This window comes from Colletotrichum abscissum (genome assembly GCF_030869225.1).
Source record: "Colletotrichum abscissum strain IMI 504890 chromosome Unknown Scaffold_46.1, whole genome shotgun sequence".
NCBI classification, from domain to species: Eukaryota; Fungi; Ascomycota; class Sordariomycetes; order Glomerellales; family Glomerellaceae; genus Colletotrichum; species Colletotrichum abscissum.
The window spans coordinates 301,778-315,657 of NW_026850387.1; the positions used below are offsets into that span (position 1 = coordinate 301,778).

The 13,880-nt window shown below is 55.4% G+C and overlaps 5 protein-coding genes across 5 annotated transcripts; 3 read left to right on the forward strand and 2 right to left on the reverse strand.

The window, feature by feature from the left end:
- Nucleotides 1–941: 941 nt before the first annotated feature.
- On the forward strand, nucleotides 942–3,658 carry CABS01_13628 (PHD-finger domain-containing protein; the record flags this gene model as incomplete). The annotated part of the gene is made up of 2 exons (XM_060546970.1): nucleotides 942–3,443; nucleotides 3,512–3,658. 2 exons carry the CDS (start codon nucleotides 942–944, stop codon nucleotides 3,656–3,658), a joined length of 2,649 nt encoding a protein of 882 aa, XP_060394794.1.
- A 1,883-nt stretch (nucleotides 3,659–5,541) lies between these two features.
- CABS01_13629 (uncharacterized protein) lies at nucleotides 5,542–5,985 on the forward strand (the record flags this gene model as incomplete). Its single annotated transcript, XM_060546971.1, has 1 exon — nucleotides 5,542–5,985. One exon carries the CDS (start codon nucleotides 5,542–5,544, stop codon nucleotides 5,983–5,985), a length of 444 nt encoding a protein of 147 aa, XP_060394795.1.
- Nucleotides 5,640–8,363, reverse strand: CABS01_13630 (MIF4G domain-containing protein; the record flags this gene model as incomplete). The annotated part of the gene is made up of 1 exon (XM_060546972.1): nucleotides 5,640–8,363. The coding sequence occupies one exon, from the start codon at nucleotides 8,361–8,363 to the stop codon at nucleotides 5,640–5,642; it is 2,724 nt and encodes a 907-aa protein (XP_060394796.1).
- Nucleotides 8,364–8,981: 618 nt separating this feature from the next.
- On the forward strand, nucleotides 8,982–9,504 carry CABS01_13631 (dolichol phosphate-mannose biosynthesis regulatory protein; the record flags this gene model as incomplete). Its single annotated transcript, XM_060546973.1, has 3 exons — nucleotides 8,982–8,984; nucleotides 9,149–9,229; nucleotides 9,319–9,504. The coding sequence occupies 3 exons, from the start codon at nucleotides 8,982–8,984 to the stop codon at nucleotides 9,502–9,504; spliced, it is 270 nt and encodes an 89-aa protein (XP_060394797.1).
- Nucleotides 9,505–9,943: 439 nt separating this feature from the next.
- CABS01_13632 (uncharacterized protein) lies at nucleotides 9,944–13,508 on the reverse strand (the record flags this gene model as incomplete). Its single annotated transcript, XM_060546974.1, has 3 exons — nucleotides 9,944–13,208; nucleotides 13,332–13,410; nucleotides 13,502–13,508. The coding sequence occupies 3 exons, from the start codon at nucleotides 13,506–13,508 to the stop codon at nucleotides 9,944–9,946; spliced, it is 3,351 nt and encodes a 1,116-aa protein (XP_060394798.1).
- Between the last annotated feature and the right edge of the window lie 372 nt (nucleotides 13,509–13,880).

Here is a 13,880-nt window from a genome sequence, read left to right on the forward strand (position 1 = left end):
AGGCGTTACATGTATTGGATGCTTCCCTGTGAGTGCCAGCCATGCTAAGTGCCAGGCCAGGCCAGTTAGGTGCTAGCAAGTGGTATCCCATCACCTGCTAAATGGGTATCAACATACACCTACGTACTTTCTCGAAAGGTCGTAACAAGCTATACATTAATCCGAAACTGTTCCCTTTGTATTCGCTCATGAATAATTTTGAAGTTTAGTGGAAGTTACAGAAAGACTGTAGACAGATATACTACCCCCTTCAAAGGTATCTGAGATATGCGCTGGCAAGATTCGTCCTTTAGGCCGACATCGGAACAAGTTCGTCGTGTAGAAGTAATAGTTTAAAGAGTAGCCCCCGCGGACGTGGGAAGAGGTGAGAGGTTTATTATACTTAATACCTTTTGTTCGTAACTATATCCCTGGTAGGGTAGATTTGGAGACCACGATCAAGAGGGCATTCTTTGAGGAGGTATCCAAGACAACTGAGTCCGGCAAGAAGAGCGTGCAGTGGGTGTGGGTGCCAGCTTCTCATACCTAGCACTTGATGGGATAGGAGACTGAAGGCAAAACAAAGGTACGTACCCAATGTCTCTCGCGTATTCGGAAGTTGAATAATCCGCGACAGACATGCCTCCAGCCGTGCACGGACTTGAGGTGTACCAATCTGGCCAGCGCATCTGTCAGTGGACGTTGGAAGCCCCGCCACCCCATCGCAGCTGCCCCCAAGGTCCCTAGCGGTAGGGAGCTCACAGAGCTAAACCGAACATCACATCAGGTCGCGACTCCCCTTGCATACGCGACCCGCAACCTCATCACAAGCATGCGCAACTGTACTTCGCAACACGCCCAACAGCCACCATCGATTCTCCGGTGTCAAATGCATCCATAGTGATTGATGCGCCGCTTTTCAGGCCGACGGAATATACTCTCATTGCACCCCTTCCGACGAAATGGCCTCTACCGAGGAGGGCGCAGACGCCATGGACATTGAAGTGTCGCCCAAAAACAGGACCTCGGTCGAACACGATATACACCAGTCGCTCGGTTCCATCAGCAACTCTGTCGAGTCACTCGAGATGCGCGCCGATCCAGACGCGCAAGCTACCGTCACCGACTTCCTTGACTTTACCGAATACCTTCCTTCCGATATGACGCGATCATTAACTCTGATCGGCAAGCTCGACCAAACATACACCGAAGCGTCAATCAACGTTCACAACCTCACCTCGACCTGGGGAAAGCTACCCAGTATTCCCGCTGAGGAGCGCCCATCTCCCGTACAGTTGCGCGCAGATATTTCCGACAGCCTGAACCATGCAGTCAGCTCCCGGGTTTACGCGCATGCCGAGGCAGTTCGCATGTCCGAGAACGTCAACCGTCACTATAATCGCGCAAACACGATACTAGCCAAGTTGAAGAACCTGCTGGAAAATTATCCGGCAGAAGAACAAAAGAGCCCCGTGGCGACCTCCAAATCTCAGCTTGTCAGAGCGCCGCGGGTGATGCGAAATGGAGATGGCGAGAAGGTTCGAAGGCCACGGATACCCAGGATTACTGTGCCTGGCGAAGTGCTACCGCCATACGACCAGTTTGTGGCGTACTCGGACGACAGCGATGAGAGCTCTGAAGAGGAAGATGACGAATCTTTGGGGCGCACGCCAGCTCGGACGACACCAGCACCGCGTATCAAAGTTGTCAAGACCCCCAAGGCGAGGCCACCAAAGACCCCAAAGGCTGCGTCCTCAGCGCGACCTCCCAAATCTGCTGCGGGCCTGGCTGCTGCGGCAACTCCCGCTGTTGTGCTGCAACCTCCGCCAGAGAACGCCGTGATAGGAAGCGCGGATGCCCCCTGGTTGCAGTTGACGCCATGGGAACTTGCGAGGCTTAGAAAGCGGATGAAGAAGAATGCAACATGGAGCCCTAGTGATACTATGATTTTGCGAGAACTCAAGACGCTCGGCCGTGGCATTGATGCCTACAAGGAGGCAAAAAAGAAGGCTGAAGACGAGGGCAGAGTCTTTGACCAGGTGCCTGCGGCTCTGGCCCCTGATGCTGAAGCCGGTAACAAACCAATCCCGGAAGGTGCCATTAGCGCCGCTGCGCTTGCGTCCGATGATATCCAGCTGAGCAATCGGGGCATGAAGCTCAACGAGGCCAAGAAGCTTAAGCGAGAGTCGCTGGCTAAACAGGCTGCAGAAGAGGCGGAAGAATCAGCCAGACAGTTTAGGGAAGCTGCAAGACTTTTGATGTCTCACGAAGCATCGTCATCATCGGCCGCGAACAACACAAACACCACCACCACCACCGCTACCAACAACAATACTACCACGCCTTCTACTGCAAATAATACTACAACCAACACAGCTGCAGAACAGCCGAAAGGCGCAAGCAAAGCGAAGACTCCAGCGAAGCCAAAACCCAACGGCAACAAGCGGAAGAGAGATTCTATCCCAGAGGCTGAGGCCGAGAAGCCTGAGCAGCCGCCAGTTGAGACACCAGCGCCTCGTCCCGCTCCAAAACGCACCAAGACGGAGACCCCAGTCCCGCTTCCTCATCTAAGAGCCAGTCTCGCTGCGCAACCTCTAACAGAGTCTACTATACCACCTCCTGTTCTTACACCAGGCGGTACTGCGGTCACTCCCAAGATGACAACCCCAGTGCCGATTCCTGTTCCCGGACAAGATGGCTCGGCGACCACAGGCACTGGCCCTGCGGCTGCGAAGCCAGCGAACACTTCCGCGCCGGCCTCTTCGCCGACTGGTTCGGTTGGGCCCCCGGCGTCAGTCGCAAGCACTGCTCCGGCAAGTATACTGACCAAGCTACCCGCGGAGACGCCAATACCGCCACCCATCTTGTCCCCCAAGAAGTCCACCACGCCCATCCTTCCTCCGGTCCGTGACTCTGCAGCTCGAAGGGAAACAAGGGGCGATATGGCAAAGAAGAATCAGCAGCAACTGGACAACCCCACACCAGTGCCGGCGTCGCAGGTTCCGCAAGCACAGCGCTCGTCATCTGCAGCGCCTTCGATCAAACAATCAAGCTCGCGTGCGGCGACACCAGGCACTACACCGGTGCCCGACGGCCAAGGGAGACGTCCTAGCTCGCGAGGAAAAGCTATGAGTCAAGAGCCACAGCCTTCGCTAGCAACTGACCGACCCCGTCGCGCTAGTACCGCGCGGAATACGCCAGCTCCCGAGCAGCGACAGCAGAGCAAGAGGACTAGAAAGCCTGTGCCTGGTATCGTCAGCAAGACCAACGCTGGAGGCAGCAGTGCCGTGGGTAAGCGAAAAGCGGCTCCCAAGAAGAAACGCGCTCAGAAAAAGGAAAAGGGCCAGCCGATCGAGATCGAGTTGGAAGAAGACGACGAAGGTAACCCAATCGACCCGAAAGAGCCACGATACTGCGACTGCAACAGAGTCAGCTTTGGCGAGATGATTGCGTGCGACAATGAAGTAAGTATCCTTCGTAAAGCTCGAGGTCCAGGATTACGCTGACACTTGTTCTTTTCTGCGTTGAAAAGAATTGCGATAAGGAATGGTTCCATCTAGAGTGCATGGGTATGACCCATATTCCTGCGCGGACGACAAAGTGGTACTGCCCCGACTGTCGCCTTCGTCTGAATATTGGGGAGAAGGGCGAGATTAATGCTAGGGGGGTTAAAGCTTGAGATGAGGTCCCAGATGCGAGGCACGGCGTTGAATTTTAGGGAGGCCACTCCGACGGCGTTTCGGAGGATATTTTTCTGAGCGAGGAGTGCAGGTTGCCAGGGCTCATGATGGACAAAGAGCCATTGCTGTACATTATTAGTCGTATGTATCAACAGTATATGAAAGCTGCACCACGGTGTGGCTGTTACGGCATCTGCGAATCTTCCAGCGACGCGTTATTGACGATTGTGAGGGTATGAGTGTTGTAGATGCGAATGTACCGACTGCTCACCGCGTACAATATCTTGTGGGTGCTTTGCACATTGTCCTAAACGGCTAGACTTCTAGTGCCATGATCGGGCGACGATGTGGTTTACACGGGACCGTTCGGCACATGTGGGGCCGGCGACTCCTCTGTGTCCGGCTGGAGAACCCTTACCCGATGCAACGAGTGGCCGGTGGCTAGTGGCCAGTGCATGAAATCGAGTTCTGAAATTCCAAAGATATTGTCGACGGCAGCGTCTTAATCGCGCACAGTTCTGATTGGGTCCTGATATCCGGGGTTGAGGTATTGAAAGAATGGAAAGTCGGAGTGGTTGACGGTGGTCCGTGCGCACGCGCCTTCCTTGTTGGTGATGTGTATCTGAAGCACCCCGTGCCTGCCTACCTTATCCAGTATGTTTGCTGTTATTTTTTCCATCTCTTTCTTTCTTGCTCCTTTTCATCCAACTGCTTCTGCGAGTCATCCGAACGCTTCATCCATCCCGCAGTTCAGCTTACGAGTCATTCTCTTGTGATCCCTGAGTGCTATATTCAACGGATTCCTCCCGTTGCCGCATGATATTCACCTTAGGGTAAGTAGGCAATATCACATATTCCCTCACCCTGCCCCTTTGCCAGCACCACTGACGAATACTCTGGGAAAGATGAGAAACGAAGCTACTCGCCACAAGGCACCCCGTCAGTCATGGCAAACAACAAGCACAGAAGCACAGATAGGGGGCACAAACAGACAATGACCCATACCTGACTTACACCACCCGGAACACCACTCCAAGATGCGCCAAAGCAGAATAGGCCGGACCACTCATACCGCACCACAAGACGACGCAACTCGAATCAAAATCAACCGCAAACGCAAAACAAACCACTCTACAAACTCGAATCCCCGCTCCCAGACCGACAACCAAAATTTGGTCGCCCCTCTAGATACCCAAAGCTGCCCGGCGACTCGCCAGACTCTCCAGACCCTCGCCTGCTAACACCACCCGAGGACAGACCAAACTCCACTGAGAAAACTCCACTACCCTGAACCCCCCACACACCGCAGACCCGAACTTAGACCCCAGCCAGAACCCAGAGAACATCCAACACCTCGGGGCGTTTAGCTCAGTGGTAGAGCGCCCGCTTTGCATTCCTTCAGCGTCTGCGGGAGGCCCAGGGTTCAATCCCCTGATCGTCCAGAACAACCCGATACATCGCACCTGCGATCGTTCTCTTTTGCTATTTTCGCAATGTGTTTGACAGACATCGAGTCCAATGCTAGTTCCAAACTTTCACGTCGTTTTTTTTGCACGGATTTGTTGTAGTTTGTTTGTTTTACTTACATGACTTCTCGCAGTTTCTCCTGTTGGTTGCTAGCGTGGGGTCAGAGAGCAGCAGGAAGATGGTAACCCCTTCAAGCTTGGGCTTGTAACACACTCACTCGTCACATAATTGCATCCAGAAGTAAGATGGGAGTAATCTGAAGCCGCCTCCTACCTGATCGACTCGACAATAATCACACAGAAGGAGGCAAGCAAGCACTTCGAGAAGCCGCCCAAAGGCAGCAAATTCACCAATGAACATTGGCACCATCCCCATTCCTAATGTTGACTTAGCTATACAAATATCAATCTGACCCATGCCATGCTTTAAACGTTGGACATTGCACAACCTATCCACCCTTGCGAATCCATTATACACACTCCAGCCCGCTCTCATCGTCATTCTCAACCTCACTCATCTCCGCCCCTTCTTCAGCGGCGGCGGGCTTCTCGACCTCGAAACCGAATCGCTATATCTCCTCCGCTTCACGCTCATGGGGCTCCTCGAATTCCGACCTCGATCCGGTGAACCCCGCTTGAGTGACCTCTTGGGCGGGGGACTCGGCGAGCGAGAGTACGACGCATCCCGCCCTTCATTCCTCGCCCTCGGCGGGGCTGCTGAGGCGCTGTCACCGTCCCGTGCCCTAAGGGCAACAGGTGAGCGGCTGTCTCTCGGCCCACGACGGTCTACGGGGGAGCGAGACCGCGAGTCATATGATGACCCACGGCTCGGCGACCGACTAGGAGAACGACTGTCGTAGCGGGCGCGTTTCCGCGGCGCGCTGCTCACAGATGAACTATTCCGCCTGGCTGGGCGACGCGCTTCTTGCCCTGGACTACGACCGCGGACAGGTACGCCTCGTGCAGGCGGGGGGCTAGCAGAGCGCGAAATTGAACGTCCTCTCCTTGGCGAAGGAGATCTGCTGACGCTTGAGCTGTTCCTCCGGGCTGCTCGGCGAGGTGGCGGTGTCACGCTGAGACTACGATCCCTAGGACCATTTCGGGCCGGAGAAGGGGATCTTGAGTAGCTGGCAGAACGACCGCGTCTTCTCGGAGGACTCGCCGAGTACGAGTCGTCGCGGCGTCCCTTTCTGGGAGGCGAGACTGAACGACTGTAAGATCGAGATCTGCTGGAGCTGCGACCTCGGCTGTATGACCGTCCCCGTCCGCGGGGCGAAGGAGATCTGGAGTCAGCATGCTTGCGATCAATGGCGCGTCGAGGCGTCCGCGACCTTGATCGAGAGCGGGAGTATGAGGAGCCCGTGTACGAAGAGTAGCTAGACACCGACTCCGAGTCGGAATCATCAGCCGGTGGTGCAGGCAAAGCTGGCTTGGGCATGTTCTGTAGGTACTCGCGAGAAGCCTCTGTGAGAGCACCCATGCCAATACTGGTAAAGTAGTTGATGGAGAAGCGAATATTCCGTGGGTTGTCGCGCGGGAACAGGCCGGTGAAGCTAGGTTGGAGGATCTCGTCCTTCATCCGAGCTTGCAGTTTTGCCATACCAAGCTCCTCAGAGATGTCCTGGAAGAGAATCTTGATGAAAATTCTGGAACTACTCGTTGTCTCTTCCTCATTGAGGTGAATAACGGAGAGTACGTGCCAGCCGATAGCATCGGTCGCGAGCAAATGCGCAAAGAAGCGCGCAACGTTGCGAAGCCTGTTGGTCTCGTATCGGTGGATCTTGCTGTAGTAGTCGGCAAAGGATTCTTCAAAGAGACCGGTCCATAACCTGTTAAGCTTGGCGAAACGCTCTCCAATCAGACCGTGGAACTTTGAAAAGGTCTTTTCCTGGGAGCAAATCTCGACAATCATCGAGGGCAGCTCCGCTTCTTGGCCAGCCGGGAGGTTTACCCGCAAAAGCTTATGCACTGCTTCTTCGGGGTCGATGGACGACATGACCGTCAGGTAAATGGTACGGCGCAGGTTGACCAAATCGGTGTTGGACTGGTCCTTGATCTCCATTGCCTTCTCCTCTTCGTCGTCCTCCTCCTCGGAGCTCTCATCCTCATCGTCATCGTCGTCATCGTAGTCGCTGCCCTCGCCCAAGATCTCGGCCTTGAGCTTCTTGTAAGCTTCCTCATGCTCCTCCCACTCCGCGTCGTACTTGAAGATGTTGAGGCCATCCTGTACGTCGATTTCACCGTCCAAGTCGACCATGTGCGTAATTTGATCCTCCTCCTCAACCAAGTCGAGTTCCTCCTTGATGGGTGGGTTGTCCTTGAAGTTGTCCTTGCGAACCTGGAATAGCACCTCAATCATGTACTGCACACGCTTGTCGATGTCCGCCTCGTGCAGCACATTCCTCAGCTGATCCCAGACCGCGAGGGCGATTGCGGGCTGCATATCCTGCAAGTGTTGTCCAACTTCGCGCATGAAGTTGACGGCGATCTCGACGCTGTCGTCCGTCGGCTTGTGAAGGAGAAGAAGGAGCATCTGACCAGCGAGTCGCTCGTGGGCGACCTGGTGGTTGACAAGATGCGCCAGGAATGTCGTGGACGAAACGCAGACAGCCTTGTCGCTGCGCTTGAAACCCTTACGGAAGGACATGATGAGGCGCTTGACCAGGAGCTCGCCGACGGCAGGCAGCTTCGTGTTGACAATGGCCACCATGGCGGCGAAGACGGGCGTAAAGGGTAGAGAAGCCGCCTGCGCCTTCATGATGGATCGACAGAACAAGCCGCGGCCCTTGATCAGGTTCTCGCCAAAGAGCTCGGGAACAATGTGCTTGATGTTGGAGTAGTTGACCTTGTTGATCAGACCATTGATACTCTTCTTCAGCGCCTCCCACATCAGCCTCTGGTATTCCTTGGAGCTCTTATCGGTGATCTGGGCTTGCAGCGCTCTCAGTCGCGCGGGTGGTATGTAGGTGCCTCCGGACCGCATCGACAGCAGCTTCTCGTACTCGGCCTTTGCGATGGCCTGCTTCTCCTCCTCCGTCTTCATCGGCGGCGTCGGGCGTCGTTGCTCTTTGGGAGCCGGGCGGTAGCTATCGGTGCGATCGCGGTCTCGATTGCGGGGGCGATCGTTGTCGCGGTTGTCGCGGTGGTGCCGACGGTCGCCGCCGTCGCGGTCGTTTTCCATTTCGCCATCGCGTTCGCGGCGCTCGAAGCTCGGGGAGCCAACGTCTGCCGATGCCATCTTGCCTCTGTTCTGACGTCCTCAGAGCCCTGTGGATGATTGAGAATCAAGCCGGTGAGCCTTGCGACGCAGAGAAATGGCGGCAGCCGAATCGGAGATGCGCTGGTTGCTGGAAGTCTTGTTTTTCCTTTTGGCTGGGTTGGAAAAAGTTACTGCTGCTTTGACGCAACAGGATCGCCAGGCAAGAGTTACCTAAAAATCCAAGTGTGGCTGGGGAGTGAAGGGAACCCACTATGGGACAGAGGGAGCACAGACCATGCGGCTGGAGCTTCCCAAGCGCAGGGGGAACCCAAGGTATCTGGCAGGTCCACCGACCCCTTCAAGTCAATCAGTCAACCGTGGCAGCTCCCATTTAGCGCAGCCATAGAGGTCCAGTGCAGGCGCGCCCTCGTCCCCTGAAATCGCGACGACAATTTTCCCGATCGGAGGATCCAATACAGCACCTAGAGCTACCACCTGACTGGCCTTACCTCATCTCGACCTCCTTCCCACAATCCCCCACGACCCTTCTTTTACATCGGCCTTTTCATTCACACAGTCACTGGTCATCACTTGCGCGCACCCATCTCGTCGATTCCTTCTTCACACTCTTTACTTACCCTTTCAATAAAATCGACAATGGTACGTTGACATTGCTTCTCCCCGAGTTGGCAAGGACCCGCCCGCACTCAACAGCCAGCATCCCATCCCACCCTCGAGCGCAACAAGGGAGGGCAGGAGGGCAGGCAGGCAAAACTGAACATGATCAACAGCTCGCTAACCTGTGCTTCGATTGTTTATTACAGAGCGGAACTCTCGTCGGCTTCGCCATGCTCGTGGCTGCCTCTGTCATCTTTACATACTACTCCATCTGGACCCTGCTCATGGTGAGTAGCATCGCCCACCCACCTCCTCCCTCATTACCTTTTGTTCTGCGAACAGGGCCGGCAAGGTTGACTAACACATCTTGCCACAGCCCTTCGTCGACGAAGGCCACCCTCTCCAGAGCTTCTTCCCTGCGCGCGTTTGGGCCATCCGTATTCCCGTCATTCTCATCCTCCTCGGTTCCGCCGTTGTCGGTTCCTTCCTAGGCACCGTCATGATCCGCAGCAACAGGAAGAAGGCTGCCAAGGCTAAGGCTGCCGCGAAGAAGAAGGCGTAAAGGACTCGGAAGTGGGAGATTATTATCAATTGTTGCGCATGTCGATGCCCGGGAGACCCAGGTTTATTGTTGAATGTCTACGATGATACGGGCATAGAACATGAGGGCCCAAGGGGGAATGGGTCCACAGTTGCGAAAGCACAATGATGGGTATCTAAGCTGGATTTATTGGAGAATGAGCGCGCTGCTCACTTCAAGAGCAAGGCTACCTACTCTGATGCTGCTCGAGGAGGTACTACCCTAGGCCAGAGAGAACCCTCAAAAAATCACCAATAAAGGAGTGAGTGGCACGACCGGCCAAGTACATATCCTGCCCCCATGATCCCAGGCCTCGGCCCGACGCATGTCTCTTTGGACCGATGCCTATCATCCGTAGACAAAATCATGGCAAGAATGACTCCTGGTCTAATCTAGCTCCAAACGCCTCGTGATTCCTTTCTCAAACTCTCTGATCTGCAAAGTCAAGCACTTCACAGTCATCCTCGAAAAAGCCATCCTCATCCTCCGTGTGCCTCGCCCCACGTCGTCGTCGGGTTGTAACAACAATCTCATCGCCGTTCTCTCCACGGTGCATAACTCTCTCCATCGAAGAAAGCGGGAGCGCGCGGTGATCATCCGAAATGTTGAATTCGTCTTCTGAAACTGAGAGGTGTCCAGTATCGAGCTTCACCAGGTTGAGTGGCTGACCAAATGCCCAAGGTTGCGAGTAGTTTGTCTCAAGAGTTGTTTCTTGAGCGCGAACACGCTGCTGTCTCTTCTTTTGCTTGGGCGTTGCGTGATCCTCCAGTGTGGTATCGGCCATCAGTACAGCAAGCGATGGAGCCAAGGCCGCTGGTGGACTTGCATACTCATACAAAGCCACTCGCCTGTCGGTATGGAAAGGCTGGTATGGTGCGCTGGACTCGATCTCGGCTTGCGGGATGGATGCTTCCGCACTCAGGTCGACTTGGAGCGGTCTGGCGCGCGGGTCAAGCGTCAGCGTCTTGCCCACGTCCATTTCTCGGTCTGACAGGTCCAGATACTCGTCCGAGTCGATGAATTGCCGAACAGCTGGCGAGAAGCCATCGTCGGGGAGTGCCGGAACTTTGAAGTCCTTGTATCGAACTCCTCGAGGTGTGCGCTGCTTGCTGGCAGCCGCCGACGGCCGACGAGTCTTGGATGGGAACGTTCGCACTAGGCCGTCGCCAACCACATACAGAGTATGGTATTTTCTACCAGTGATCCATACGACGCATGATGAAGCTGGCAGAAGCGAGCTTTGTGGCAAAGAAACGCGGTTGTCTCCCGTGTGGCGCAGCTGGTTTATGGCGACGCCGGTTTTGCCCAGGGAATGACTGATGCTCGCAGCAATGGCTCTTCCTCCAACGCTGGCTGAATCGACAAAGTTGCCGCCGGCCAAGCCTTGAGCGTTCACGCTGCTCCTACGCGGCCGAGTGATCAAAGGTCTGGCGGCATGGTAGGCAGCGCCAAAGGCACTGGATGCGATCGATACAGCTGAGTTAGGTGCATCTGACGCAGGAGCGCCGTTTTCTTCCGTGGCCTTGCGCCGGCGAGGCGGCGGCCAGGTGAAGGCACTGAAAGGCATTTCAAGGAGATGGACGGTTCCTCTTTCCGTGACCATTGCAATCCGCTCCCCGTTGGGTTTCGACCAAGCCACGTCGACGATCCGAGCAACGGTCATCCGTGAGAATTGCGCAACCTGGCGCACTCGTGGGCCGACTGCGTTGTTAGCCGCGATCACCTGAAGAGGTGACGACTTGGTGTACTGAATGCACATCAGATCCCATACAGTCTGCACGTCGCCCTTGCCGCTTGCCGTGAACAGAGATAGCCCAGTCGGTGAAAAGGACAGGAAGCTGCAGCCAAGTGGAGATGCAAAGGTGATGAGCGGGTGCAAGGTGGCCGAAGTTGGCAAACTGTCCATGTCGAGGATAGAGACCAGACCGGGGTCTTTAGTCACTGCTTGACCAGGTGTACCGTGAGTCGGCGGGAATTGGTTTGCGTCGTGTCGAGGAGGATACGATCCTGCCCATTGCTGCGCTGTCACAGGAGGGGATCGAGACTGCATCGGAGGCGCCTGGTTCGCATTCTTGTTCCAGTACGAATTCCAGGCCGACAGTCCTTGCTGGCCAACCCACTTTGCTCCCGAGATCAACTCTTGCGTTGTTTCACGCATAATCTTGTTGACCATGCTCTCGGCCATGGGAGAATCAACAGATCCGGTGACCGCGGGTAGCACAGGAGACGTCACCGAAGAGATGCCCGGGGCTTTGCCGAGAATGACCACCGGTACATGAGCGCGCAGAGCGATTTGCGAAGATGCAGCTGGAGGGCAGTAGGCAATCCACTTCCCGTTGAGCGATAGGATTGGGGTCTGCGGGTTGGGACGAGGAGGCGCAGGTGAGTGGCGGCGTTCAGCATCCTCGGCAACCTCTCCTCGAGGGGGCTGTTGGAGGCTGGTCCAGAGTTTACCAACACAACCGAAGCGAACTGTGCCGTCATTGGAATCCAGGATAGAACGGTAAACCCAGCATTCTCCACTCACTCCAGAGGCGATTGCAATGTTTCCAGCATCAGCTTTGATCGTGAATGCGCCCGTCGGCGGCGGCGCCTTGAAGATCGGGCTCGTTACGGGTGTTGCCAGCGGGACTTTTGGAGCTTGTAGAAGCACGTCGACGAGTTTGCCTGTCTTGAGTGAATATAGCTCGACTGACGTCTGGTAGAACTCGATGGCAGGCGTGAATCGGCCGGAAGGGCCTCCCTTCTGGCTGCCATCAGCTCGAGGGCTACCTGGCACATCAGCTCTGTCTTCGGTAATGTTGTCGTTTGCCGCTTGAATTGCGATCTCTGGCGATGTTTGTGGTAGCACAGGCCCGTGAATGACGACAGCCACGAGCGGAGAATCATCGGCCTTGTCTCCAGGAGTTGACCAAGGAAGGACCTTGGCATCGTATACGCCTCCTCGCAACCCTTTGAGGCCGGCAACCCGATCTAAGCCACGCTTGCTGACTGAATAAACTTCGAGACCACCCTCATAGCCCGCCAGGGCAACATTGTCTGATCCTGGAGCGAATTCGTTGTGTGCAGCAGGGAGTGTATCGAAGCCAAAGTAATAGCCCTTATCGCCGGCTTTCATGCCGGCCTTGGAAGCCATATCAAAGTCGATGTCAGGAGCACTGTAAAAATGCGGCTGGGCTTGATGAGGGAGCGGGGGTTGGGAGCCTACTCGGGCGTGGGACATTTGCGACTGCATGGAGCTGCGACGGTATGCTGCAGCTGCAGCCGGCTGATGGTAGGCTTCAAGGGGAAACTGCGCATCCATCTGGAAGCTGAGAGGCCGCTTCATATGGTTTGGCATGCTGTTGGGAGGGGATGGCGAAGCAGTCTGGGGCGTCAGAGACTGGCGCTGGACGGCCCATCCGTGGTGGAGGCGACCAGAGTCTTCGTAGGAGGAAGGTTGAGTGGGCGGCGATTCGCCCATGAGACTGATCAAGTTGCCTGGAGAGCCAGCGAGCCCTCCTCTTGCCCAGTCGTGGTTTGTACTTGCAGCCGATGCGGATGTGGTGGAAAGTGCATCCAGAGCGGGCGAGACGGTGGGGTGCCCATCGTATGGGGACGGGTCTTGAGTTATGGGTCTAATGTCGGGAGAATGAACGGGAGGCGACGATGCATCGGACGGAGGGCTCTTGGAAGGGCTGCCGTTTCTTTGAGGTTGTTAGCCATCGTGGTCGCGACAAAGGTAGAAGGGTCATAAGGGTTGCAGCAGTGACTCAACACCGACTATCGCGGGGTTCTAAGATGACGGGCAGGGGTATAGGGGAACCTACGCGAACTTGCCCGCGGCGAGTTTCGTCACCGCGGCGCTAACTGCACCATCTTTCGCGTTCTTTCTGTCCTTCTTCGAACCTGAAGAGAATGATGTGATGAGTATGGCAATATTACATTGGTTCCGGCGCGTATGACAGCTCAGGGGCGCAGGAGAGAGACCCGAACTTACTCGGCATTCAAGTGGTGTTGCGCGGCAGTTGGAGCAGTCTCCTGCTCCAAGGACCTGCGTTTCCGCAAGCCAGCTGTACCGCTTATTTGGGAACGATGAAGTCGATACGAGACGATTATGCAAGTGTCGTGGTACGTGGCTCGGTATCGTCGTATGAGGGTTGTTGGAAGGCTGCAAAGGACGAGAGTTGAGTTGTTGGTCTATTAGAGAATCGCGCGAAAGTGGTCGACAAAGGCGGCAGATGACCTCGGATAACGAAGGCTGCCGCAGGCTATTTTTTTGTAAATGCTTTGAATATGAACAGTTTTGCGTGGCAAATAGAGGCAGGCAAAGCAAGACGGAACAAGTCGAATACCGGTCGGTAAGCAAGATGGACGTC